This window comes from Ochlerotatus camptorhynchus, unplaced genomic scaffold, assembly GCF_037179485.1.
Source record: "Ochlerotatus camptorhynchus isolate MF236.1 unplaced genomic scaffold, CSIRO-AGI_Acam_v1.1 ptg000919l, whole genome shotgun sequence".
In the NCBI taxonomy this organism is placed as follows: domain Eukaryota; kingdom Metazoa; phylum Arthropoda; class Insecta; order Diptera; family Culicidae; genus Ochlerotatus; species Ochlerotatus camptorhynchus.
In genome coordinates this window covers 41,038-53,565 of record NW_027041367.1, presented here as the reverse complement: position 1 = coordinate 53,565, position 12,528 = coordinate 41,038, and the positions used below count along the sequence as shown (strand labels likewise).

Below are 12,528 nucleotides of genomic sequence, written 5' to 3'. Positions count from 1 at the left end.
TAAACGATATCGTATCACATCGAATTGATTCAATAGAACTATTGTCATCCTTAAATTTATATACACCATCTAGGCATTTACGAAACAGAAATATATTTGCTACAAATCGTCATCGTACGAATTATGCCAAATTTGGACCCTTGAACCAAATGATGGATACATATAATAAGCACTGCGATAACATTGACTTTACAATGACAAAAACTAAATTAAAGCAATATTTTAATTCGTCGCATAACGTCAACTAGAAGTAATGTTTTAACTTTTTCTTAAGACATATTATAAAAAATATAAACAAAGACAAAATTGTAAAAATAGCACTTAAGACAACAATTGTAAAACGGTCTACACTGATTGACGACAAATAATAAATAAATAATAAATAAAATAAATTGAGCCAAACTATCTATCTTACAATTACAAAAGCAAACCGAAACTTACAATTATATGCAAATGCAAAATGAAACTTGACTAATCATCGTCGATCCCCTTATTACAGGGCAGGGCCTGACGATTTGAATCTAATTTTGATCAGTGAACGGGCACCATATGGTACATTTTCTCACGATGAACCTATCATTTCCAGCCTATCTGAACTATTTAATAAATGGAAGCCATAACATGGGTTACGCTCCCCCTAAGCGGGCCCTCCGCATCCTGTCTCTGTCTTATCTCAAATACAAAATGCCAATGGTATGAATGTATCTATATATAACTTGGAAATGACGTACAATCAAATAAACCCGTAACCCACTCACTTGGTCAGGTTTCAGAATCGTCCAGTGGGCAGTACGCTCTACACTCCAAGTTAGCTTTTTTTTTCAAATTTACCGCAAATTTGATATTTTACCCATTGAGTGTTGATTAGTCACAATGAAACATTGTGACAGAAGTTGAGGTTACTAGTGTATTAAATAATCTAGGTCCTATTTAGGATTATATCTGAAAAATCCAAATCTGGCCAACGCCCACCCTAAACCTAAACCTGTTCTAATCCACCTGAAATGACTAACGAATGGAAGACTTTGACTACCCAGCCATGCAATAGTCTCATTCCGTGCCTTATGGCAACTTGATGATTCTATTGCGCTCATCTTCTGGCACCACCCAGGGGAGACTTTGTCCTGTACCCAATGCTTAACTTATCTCCATTCCACTCAGCTACTCGCAATTTCTTGTGATATAGTGGGCGGAATATTATTATATGAGACAATTCAATGCAGACGTCTTTCCAAATTTGGCAGATCGACAGGTAATCGGTGAGTTACCACGATAGTTGCTATTCAACAACTCGACAACGTCCCATCGTCAACGCTTGCTATGAGAATTTCCCATTGCAGACGCCAACGAAATGACGTCATCGAGCTATCGATCAACTACCCTGGTTATCACCTGGTACCTTATAGCACGATGCTAGGAGGCGAACTGGAAGAATCGATGAGCTACCTCCCCCCTGTTCTACAACTAAATACAAAACTAACGAATAACATAAATTAACATAAAACTTGTTTAAAACTACGCTTGTTTGTTTCTCGTGACACGTTGAAATCGTACACATAATAACACCGGTTGAATACACGGGACATGCTTCGCAAAGGTTCGTGAAAGCCATAATTAGTTCTTGCCGGAGGGATGGTGAAAAACGAGTGCGACCGAAGATTGCGACGACTTATCTATCGCTAACCACGCTCGAAGCAAAGTATTATCAAGTACTAAGTATATGAAATTACAATAGAAATCATTCCATATTGCAGTCATAGTTTTTAAGAAGTGATAATCAAATGAAATCTATCAATCATCACATAGAATGAATACCCTAATAAAAATGGTATGGTTAATTTGCTTAACGACGTGTTCGGGGTATCATCCAAACCATTTGTGGAATTGTTCAATGATTTGGATTATCGTTCGTTTGTGGTAATTTTTTATTAGGGTAAATCTGCTGACATTGCTATGTTATAAGATGTATTCAATAAACGGTACGTGTCGATTTGTTTCAGTGTAGCTTCTCAGAACTTTTATTAGGTTTTGCACCGTCGGGGTTAACCTCAATCTGATGACAGTTTAGTGGTACTGTTTACGTGGACTTAGCCGATTTTTTCTTGGGTGGATTTTCTCGATAATTTTTCAGACTGCAGTGAGATGTAAACCACATTTCTGCAATGTTCACGAGCAACATCCTTTCACCGCGCTGTTCCTCGACAATTTTCAAGTTAAAACTCGGAAATTTTAGAATTTGTTTTTTCGAAAAAACGACTAAGTGCTTGTAAACAGTACCACTGAACTGTCAAAAAGGTTCAGCCGTTTAACACTGAGTTCATTTGTGACGTCACGCTGCAGAACCTAATTAGGTTTTGCACCGTCGGGGTTAACCTCAATCTGATGACAGTTAAGTGGTACTGTTTACGTTGACTTAGTCAATTTTTTCTTGGGTGGATTTTCTCAATAATTTTTCAGATTATAGTGAGATGTAAACCACACTTCTGCAATGTCCACGAGCAACATTTAACTAAATTTTAACTTTTGCTTTAACATAAGTTTATCTTACCATTAACATAACTTTAACTTTAACATAACATTAACTTCACTTTAACATAATTGTAGCATAACTTTAACATAACTCTAACTTATTTAGCCGAACTTTAACTTAATTTTAACATAATTTTAACTTAAATTTAGTTGATACATACTTAATTTAACTTAGCTTTAAAATAACTTTAACTTTTAGTTAAATTTAATAAAACTTTCACTTAACTTTACTTTAGTTGTTTCTTAACTTTAAATTTAGTTGTTACATACTTAATTTTACTTAACTTTAAAATAACTTTTACTTACATTTAATAAAACTTTCACTTAACTTTACCTTAAACATAAACATCGTGATCCGGCATCGGCATGCGTTGCATAAGTAAGGATGCCAGGTTCCTGCAGCGGATCAATTTTGGAAAATAGTTACATCAAAATTGATCCGCTGGAGGAATCCGGATGAGTTAAACATCCTTGTTGATGCGTTGCATCAGTAAGGATGCTTAAACCCGCCGGATTCCTCCAGTGGATCAATTTGAGAAATAGTTACACTTAATAACAAACCTTTTTTTTTTTTTTATCTAGTTCGTTTATTTGGAAGGCTCAATCGCGTTAGCTTTACGGAGCCGATAATTCATTGTTCACTGTGTGTAACAAGATTCACTTAATTCTATGTCTAGTAGGAGTTGGGCCGATTACTCGCGGCTTACTCGAGGATAGGATCAGGGGAGGAGCTTGGGGTAGGGTTTCGTTGTCTCATCAGAGCGTTGTCGCCAGTATGAACGGTAGTGCTGTTCTAGCTTCGTCCGGAGTTCGACCGGCTATGGTGGGTGACCAGTGGGCGACGATGAGACTCATCGAGACGGGGGACAAGACAAACAAAAACTAATAAAGAGAGACAAAAGACAAAAGGAATTAAATTCTTATACTAGACATTTGAAGAAAGACATAAACGGACTGCATATAGCAGAGATCACGGGTTGCCAACACGTCTCTGATAGGAACATAGGGTTGTCTTCCTTGGGCCTCGAGGGTATTCAAAAGTCGCTCTCTGGCGGCGTCATTATCCGTACATTGCCAAACTGCGTGTTCGATGTCATCGTAACCGTTTCCACACCGACAGATGTTGCTGTCCACGAGGTTTATTCTATTGAGATGAGCATCTAGCGAGTAGTGGTTGGACATAAGTCTACTCATCACGCGAATGAAGTCACGACTTAAGCCCAAGCCTTTAAACCACGTTCTCGAAGAAACATTAGGAATAATTGAATGTAACCACCGTCCAAGATTTCCAGTGTCCCAATCGGTTTGCCAACTCGAAAAGGTACTCTGACGCACTAAATGGTAAAATTCATCGTGTGAAATTTGCCTGTCATACAATTCGCCTTCCTGCGCGCCCACCTTTGCGAGAGAGTCCGCCTTCTCATTGCCTGGGATTGAGCAATGTGAGGGGACCCATACAAAGGTAATCATATATGATCTTTCGACCAGTACACTCATCTGCTCCCTTACCTTTGAAAGGAAATAAGATGAGTGCCTACTTGGTTTCATCGACCGAATAGCCTCAATGGAACTGAGACTATCCGAGAAGATGAAGTAATGGTCTGCGGGCATGTTGGAAATCATCCCCAATGCGAAGTTGATTGCTGCCAGCTCAGCAACAAAAACGGAACAAGGTTCCTGAAGTTTGCGGAAGGCGCTAGAGTTTTCATTGAAGACACCGAAGCCAGTGGATCCATTGAGACGGGACCCGTCTGTAAAATATCTTTTCATGCAATTGACTTGTTGGTACTTTTCAGTAAAAATACGCGGAATAATAATAGGTCGAAGTTGATCGGGAATCCCATGAGTTGCTTGTTTCATGGTCAGATCATATTCAATTGAGGAACTGCGATTGGTGAAGTGAACACGGTCTGGAGTATAACAAGGAAGACACATATCTGATGATATGTAGTGGTGGTAGATTCTCATAAATCGAGATTGTGTGTTCAGCCCAAGAATTTCTTCAAAATTAGCAATTATAAGTGTGTTCGTCACTCCGCATTTGATTAGTATTCTGAGAGAGAGCTCCCAGAAACGGTTCTGGAGGGGTGTTACTCCTGCCAGAACCTCGAGACTCATGTTATGCGTTGAGTGCATACAGCCTAGAGCAATACGCAGACAACGATATTGAATTCGTTCCAATTTTATTAGGTGACTTTTTCTTGCCGAGAGAAAGCAGAAAGAGGCGTACTCTAGAACAGAGAGAATAGTTGTTTTATAAAGCGTTATGAGGTCTCCCGGATGAGCACCCCACCATGTGCCGCAAATTGAACGGAGAAAGTTGATCCTCTGCTGACATTTTTGCTTCAAATACGTAATATGGGCATTCCAAGTGCACTTTGAATCAAACCAGACCCCAAGGTACTTGAAAGACAATGATTGGGTAATGTTTCTGCCCAAAAGATTAAGCTGCATTTGGGCTGGGTACCGCTTTCGAGTAAACACTACCAGTTCAGTTTTCTGCGGCGAGAATTCGATCCCTAGATTCATAGCCCAAGAAGACAAGTTATCTAAGGAATTTTGCAATGGTCCTTGCAAGTCCACGGCATGTGGACCTCTTACGGAAACCACACCGTCATCTGCAAGTTGTCTTAGCGTGCATTGTTCTGCCAAACAGTTGTCGATATCTTTGACGTAAAAGTTATAAAGAAGAGGGCTGAGACATGAGCCTTGGGGCAGGCCCATGTAGCTAATTCTGGAAGTTGTCAGTTGTCCAAGGGAAAAGTTCATTTGCTTTTCTGACAACAAATTGTACAAGAAATTATTTAAAATTCCAGAAAGTCCACATCTGTGCAGATTGTCTGACAGAATTTCAATGGAAACTGAATCAAAAGCCCCCTTAATGTCCAAGAATACTGAAGCCAATTGCTCCTTGTGTGCAAAGGCCAGTTGAATATCTGTGGAAAGCAGCGCTAGACAATCGTTTGTTCCTTTGCTCTTGCGGAACCCAAACTGTGTATTTGATAGCAAGTTATTTGATTCGACCCAGTGATCGAGTCTCCGAAGGATCATTTTCTCCAACAATTTCCTAATGCACGAAAGCATGGCAATCGGACGGTATGAGTTATGGTCAGACGCTGGTTTGCCAGGTTTTCGAATGGCTATTACTTTGACCTGTCTCCATTCAGGCGGTATAATGTTGTTTTCTAGTAAGGAATTGAATAAGTCTAGCAAGCGTCTTTTAGCGATATCTGGGAGATTTTTCAGAAGATTGAATTTAATCATATCGCTTCCCGGTGAGGAGTTGTTCGATGAAAGAAGAGCCATAGAGAAATCCAGCATTGAGAATGGTCTATCCAGAGAGCCGCCGCTAGGAGACGCTTCTCGAAGAATATTTTGTGCTGGAACTGAGTCCGGACAGACCTTTTTAGCGAAATCGAATATCCATCGGTTGGAGTATTCTTCACTCTCATTGAAAGATGAGCGGTTACGCATGTTGCGAGCCACCCTCCACAAGGTGTTCATTGAGGTTTCTCGTGAGAGTCCCTCGACGAAATTGCGCCAATAACCGCGTTTTTTTGCTTTGATTAATTGTTTCAGCTTTGTCTCAAGCTTTGAATATTCCTCGAAGTAAGTGGAGGTTTTGTGTCTACGAAAAGCTTTGAAAGCATCAGATTTTTCTACATACAATTTTGTGCATTCTTCGTCCCAACCAGGTGTGGCTGGTCTCCTTTTAAAGGGTGCACTTGGAACTTTTCTTTTTTGTGCTTCCAGTGAGCTTTTGTAAATCAAATCGGCTAGGAATCGATATTCTTCCAATGGTGGAAGCGCATCTATTGATTCGACACCGATTGTCACCGCCGTTGCATATTTCTGCCAGTCGATGTTCCTTGTAAGATCAAATGGAACCCGAGATGGTTCTGCAGAGTGAGGGCCACACTTTATTGAAATGATGATTGGCAAATGATCGCTACCATGGGGATCATTGATAACCTTCCACTGACAATCCAATGATAGCGATCTTGAACACAAAGATAGGTCGAGTCGGCTTTCTCGAGCCGGAGGTTTTGCTATACGTGTCGCTTCACCAGTGTTCAAAATAGTCAAATTGAAATCGTCACATAAATCGTAAAAAATAGCCGCTCTATTGTCGTCATATAGATCGCCCCACCCAGTACCATGGGAGTTCATATCACCCAGAATTAATACTGGGGATGGAAGAATCGAAACTAGATTCCAGAGTTGACTACGGCTAATGGAGGTTCTTGGTGGAACGTATACTGAAGCTATGCAAAGATCTTTGTTCTTCACATTTATTTGGCAAGCAACGATTTCGACGCCGGATAGAACAGGAAGGGAAATTTTGTAGAAAGGGTAGCACTTTTTGATCCCTAAAAGTACTCCTCCATAAGAATCGTCTCTATCCAGGCGTATAATGTTAAAATCGTGGAAGTTGAGTTCTTTATCGGAAGAAAGCCATGTTTCACAGAGAGCAAATATATCACAATCAGAATTGTGAAGTAAAAATTTGAACGAGTCTAGTTTAGGCACTAGACTACGGCAGTTCCACTGTAGCACAGTGATCATATCTTCAACCTCGTTCGACGAATTATCCATCGAAAGATATGATTGATGCAAGGAGGGGCCATGAAACAGTCAATTGCTTAAGATATGATTCTAACGTTGGAAGCAAGGCAGAAACTAAGCTTCTTAGAGGGTCTTGTATGTTGAACATGTTTAATATGAATTCCACAATGTCCGAAAAAGCTAGCAAACCTCGTTCGGACTTGGATTTCTTTTGAGAAGTTTGAGGAGCAGCTTTTTTATTTTTTTTATCTTTGTTGGGCAATGGCGGAAAATTCTTGCTGCATCCAGGGATTGGATCAACAGGAGCCTTCGGTTTTGTTTTTTCATCCCCATTACCCTGGGAATTTGGCAATCGTCTGGAGGTGACTTTAGTTTTCTTACGGCGCACTTTCGGGGAGGGGCATTTTCTTTTTGAGGAACCGTCTATTTTTGAAGGTGCGTGTACCACCGTAGAATCACCTTCATCGGATGAGTCAGAGTCCGATTCTTCAACTGACAAAACCGAAAATTGGTTTGCATCTTGGACGGCTGATGCAGCCTTCAACATTTGAGCATATGTCTGCTTGGAGCGTCCAGAGATTGAACGCTGCACTTTATCGGAGTGCTGTTTGTACATCGGGCACTCCTGCAAGGGGTGAGGATTCTCGCCACAGTAAGCGCATTTTACTGATTCTTTGTGGCAAGAATCCTCTTTGTGGTTTTCACCACATTTGCCACAACGAGTTTTGTTGCCGCAATGGCTGGCCGAGTGTCCCAGCCTTTTGCAGTTGGTACAATTATATACCCTCTGTACAAACAGTCGCACCGGAAAAAAAGCACCATCAATTTTAACAAAGTTTGGGAGAACTGAACCTGCGAAAGTCACCCGGAACGAGTCTGAATATTTATAAACTTTTTTACCGTCTAGCAAAGATGCTGAATGCAGTTGCCTTACATCCAGTATCTTCACTAGCGCGGTAGCGAATGTCGAGTTTTTAAAAGTTCCCGAGGCATGTTTCAAGTCCTCGACAGTCAGACTCGCGTCGGAGACCACGCCTTCTATCTCCACATCTCGAGAAGGGATGTAGATGTTGTACTCAACACTAAACAACTCGTGATCAGCAATTTTATTTGCCACATCATAAGTCGGTGCTTCTACACGCAGTTTGTTGAATCTTTCTTTGTGTACCAAGATTCCCGGATACTTACGCAGCAAATCTCTCGTTATGTCGAGAGTTTTCAAAGGTTTATTTTTGGGCCGAAAAAAGACAACCCATGGTCCTTTCGAAGACGGTTCATAGTATCTGGTTCGCGTAACGTAGGCATCGGAAGATGCCATAAGTGTTGCGCAAAAGCGGTGCGCAACCACTTAAGAAGGAAAAAAAAATAAAACCTGCACTAATTAATTAATTTTAATTACTAGTAATTAAATTTTTTGCCCGACGTACGAACAAATCAAAAAGAAAAAAAAAATCGAAAAAAAAAAAAAAACTTATATCTACTTGCAAAAAGTTGTCTCACTATGACCCATACTCCCCTACCAGGGGTGAGAGACAGAGTCACGCGCCACGAGGCAAAATTAAACTACAATAGGGAGGCAATGGACTTGCAAAATGTATTGTCTAATACTTATGCCGGTTGTAAACAACCTATCAGCCGGTGCAGCTAGATGGTCCGTTTGCTGCTGCTGGTGGTGATGTTGGTGTTGGTGGGTCGGCACGATGATGAAAAAATGGCTTGACGACCGGATGGATTACCGGGGTGAATTAAAGCTGGATGGCAACTCCAAGGGGCTCGGCCCATGGAATTCCACTTCCTCTGTTGCACACTGGTCACTTGGGGCACCCAATGGGGGGTGAAAAAACCACTCGGGCGGAAAAAAACACCGAAAAAAACTAGATGCTGCGCGACTGAGACCGGGACGTTGTTAACCGACTGAGTGTTCAACTAGGAATGAATAACAAACCTTAATAACGGAATTAGTGGAAGCAGCCGACTGAAAAAAATATTTTAAAAAATCAACAAAATTTTGGATCTGTCTGTTAGAATTTGTAATTACTTTCCAAAATTGATCCACTGGAGGAATCCGACTGAGTTATGCATGCTTACTGATGCAACGCATCAATAAGGATGCTCAACTCAGTCGAATTCCTCCAGCGGATCAATTTTGGAAAACAATTACATCAAAATTGATCCACCGGAGGAATCCGGATGAATTAAACATCCTTATTGATGCGTTGCATCAGTAAGAATGCTTCACTCAGCCGGATTCCTCCAGCGAATCAATTTTTAAAAATAATTACACTTAATAACAAACTGTTCAGTACTTACCATCAAATTTGCTTGAAGATGGCCATTGGAGGCCAATTTCACGACGCGGATAAAAAAACGCGTCTATACACGCACGATATGAAAAAAAAATGACTGCCACGTAATCAGTCGCCGCGAAAAAAAAAAATCACAAAAAAATGGCTAAGTTCCATCCGCCATTTGGTAGCTTGGCGCAGGAAATTACTCTAGCGGGGCGGTCCGCAATTCGTCCGGATCCCGGAGTGCCATTTGGTAGCCCGGCGGATGAAATTACTCTAGCGGGGTGGGCCGCCGTTCGTCCGGATCCCGGAGCGCCATATGGTAGCCCGGCGGATGAAATTACTCTAGCGGGGCGGACCGCCCTTCGTCCGCAACCCGGACGAAGGGCGAACGATCAGTCTTCAAGGCGCCCAATGCCAAATTACGTCACTTTTTCGCCGGCAATTCGTGGGGGGGGGCGCAGTTGTCACTTTTTGTCGAGTGGTGAACTCGAATCCATCCGTGCACTCGTCTGTTATAGCTTTTGTGCGAAATTAATTGTATATTAATAGTAATTGTATATTGTACGGGAAATGTCTCTAATGTTGGCCTATGGATCTAAGATTGGGCCCATCGCTAAAAATCTGCTATTTATCAATTTTATCTAGATGAACGCGTTATTGGGACGTTACTAATGGATATTTTTGGTTGCTATTGAAAATTTAGTCGATTGTTGAATTTATGTATGGGCCCAAATTAGGGACACTTAGGCCGACATTACCAGCATTTCCCCAATATTATAACATTCTAGTCCAGTTTTCCGTACCAATGAAATTTTGACTGCACTACCACTTTGTCTAAAACGACTCCGGTGATTTAATGGGTATGTAAATATCACATAAAAGAATCCAGCAAAAGTTGATTCGGAAACTAAATGCCAAAATAAGGAGAAAATTCGAACCATTTGTTGACCTTGATCTTCAAGATGATCATATCATATCCGGCTAGTGCTAAGTATTTATTTATTGAGACTCATAGTATGATTACCTACATGGCAGGCATTTTTTTTGTAATAACAGGCAGATTAGTCTAGTGTCCAATCCCACCTTCTGAACATTTTAAGTAGGTATTATTAGTCATGGTTTCTGTTTTGTTCTGCCTGGTTGAGCTCAGTTCAAAAGTTGGAAGTTAAAAATCTACAAGGAAGGAATTTAAGAATGGAATGAAAACAAATGAATCAACCTTAGCGTCCAATGCAGAACCGCCAATGGTTTGGAAGCGAATAATTTTCGTTTTCTCAGAACCAATCACATCGTCTGCATCGCCGGAGGAAAAATTATACAGCTTCTTTAATGAGGATGCAGACAAAGACAAGCACAACATTTATCGAGCATTCAACGGTCACAAAGCCCGCAAGACGTTTGAAGGTTTGAACGCATCCTGTGGTTTTGACGATTTAAAGGCCATGTCTGTTGCTTCTCTATATGAGGGGGACAACTCAACCATCGAGATGAATACTGTCAGGTACCTTATAAATCTACAATCTAGACATAAAACGGCCCTTGCGGATATATATATTTTTTTATTGCAGACCTGATGATAGCAAGTCGATCGGATCGAGTCCGAATCTTTACTGGGACAACGATGCACGTATCGTACCAATTGCCATGCCACTCAATCAGACTGAAGAAATAGTGCAACCAGTTGCTGTGGAGAGCAATGAATATCCCTGCAATCCCTACGGAGAGACTCCATACGTAAATAGCTCTCTTTATTTTGCCGATGGGATTAGGTCGGTAGATTTTGTGCTGGTATGGAAGGTTACTGCCGAAGAACAAATTCATTTGAAGGAAGTTAGACAGAGCAAACGATTTACTTTCGAACAGAATCTAATTCGCGATGGTCTAGAATTGGAGCAGGAAGTAATTGAAAATGAAATTCATTTCATTAAGGTACTGTTACATATTATAATTTAAGCTATAATAATCTGTAATTTTTATCTTAGATTCATGCCCCGCTGGAAGTTTTACGAAGATATAGTGAAATATTAAAACTGCGGATGCCAATGAAGGAGGTAAGTATCATTCAAAAATGGTGTTCTATTGTGTGTTAATGATATTCCCCTGTGTGTTATCTTTTTTAATTTCATATTCTTATGATAATCGTTTAGTTCGTCAATTAACAGGTTTATTTTATTTTTCTCATTTTATATTTACACGTGTTGTAATCTTTCACCAGTCTTTATGTGTGGTGAAAAATTCTGATAAATTAAGTAGGTTGGCGAGTGCTGCACAGTTTATCAGCCATAAGGTTTGCTATTTCCAATCATCACCGGAAGTGGATGTGTGAATTAACTATCTTAATCACATTATAACTAACAGTTCACTGTTTCTAATTCTGCGCATCTAACTATTGTTTTGTTATACACTAAAATCAACGGTAAGAGACCGTAACAAAAAAAAACGTACAAAGCGCTTTAACTACCCAAGTAACCGATAAGCATTAAAACGTAGCCCTTTGATTGAAGCAGCCATTTAATGCATATGAAGTGCTGTATGCTAATATAGAGTTGATATAATGCTAAAAAGACGAAATAGCGGGCCTTTATAATGCTAGTATGGTAGCCCGTTACTAGCACTGCTAATGCTTACTTAAGGCTGATGTGAGAAACGTCAAAAATTATCGCTTCCATTCCCGCGCGAATTTTTTTCCTATTATTTGCACATAATCGGGCTGTTGACAGATGGAAAATTTCCAAATTAACCTGCTATTCCAGCAGACTTATATCTGACAGACAAGGAATCAATTTTGACACACACCTTCTCGAAAATTGGCCGATCAACAACAGAGGGATTTTCGAACATTATAATTTAGTTTCGAAGTGTCAAATTTAAGTGAAAATTCGCCAAATGGAACACAGCCTTAGAACAACGGGTACACGAAAACTTAACCGAACCAGGTTTTTATCTCAAATTTGAAATATTTTCTGATTAATAGTTTCCAAGATTTAACTAAAAGTACCCATACTCATATTTGCTTGCTTTATAAAATAACGTTTATTCATATATTTTATAAACAAAAAACAAAATAATACATTGTTAAAATGACCAGAGCAAATTTGGTCCGAGTCCTAGTAAACAAAGGAAGGTATTCGGTCCAACTTCG

The 12,528-nt window shown here is 40.1% G+C and overlaps 1 protein-coding gene across 1 annotated transcript in view; it reads left to right on the top strand.

Annotated features, from left to right (window-relative positions):
- The first annotated feature begins 9,960 nt into the window (after window positions 1-9,960).
- The window catches only part of subdued, a 34,662-nt gene continuing 32,094 nt past the window's right edge, over window positions 9,961-12,528 (top strand). The window contains exons 1-5 of the mRNA XM_065238723.1: window positions 9,961-10,246; window positions 10,665-10,887; window positions 10,955-11,315; window positions 11,369-11,437; window positions 11,602-11,673. Coding sequence (XP_065094795.1) covers window positions 10,243-10,246; window positions 10,665-10,887; window positions 10,955-11,315; window positions 11,369-11,437; window positions 11,602-11,673 — 729 coding nt within the window. The 5' untranslated portion in view covers window positions 9,961-10,242. The remainder of the gene's footprint in view (window positions 10,247-10,664; window positions 10,888-10,954; window positions 11,316-11,368; window positions 11,438-11,601; window positions 11,674-12,528) is intronic.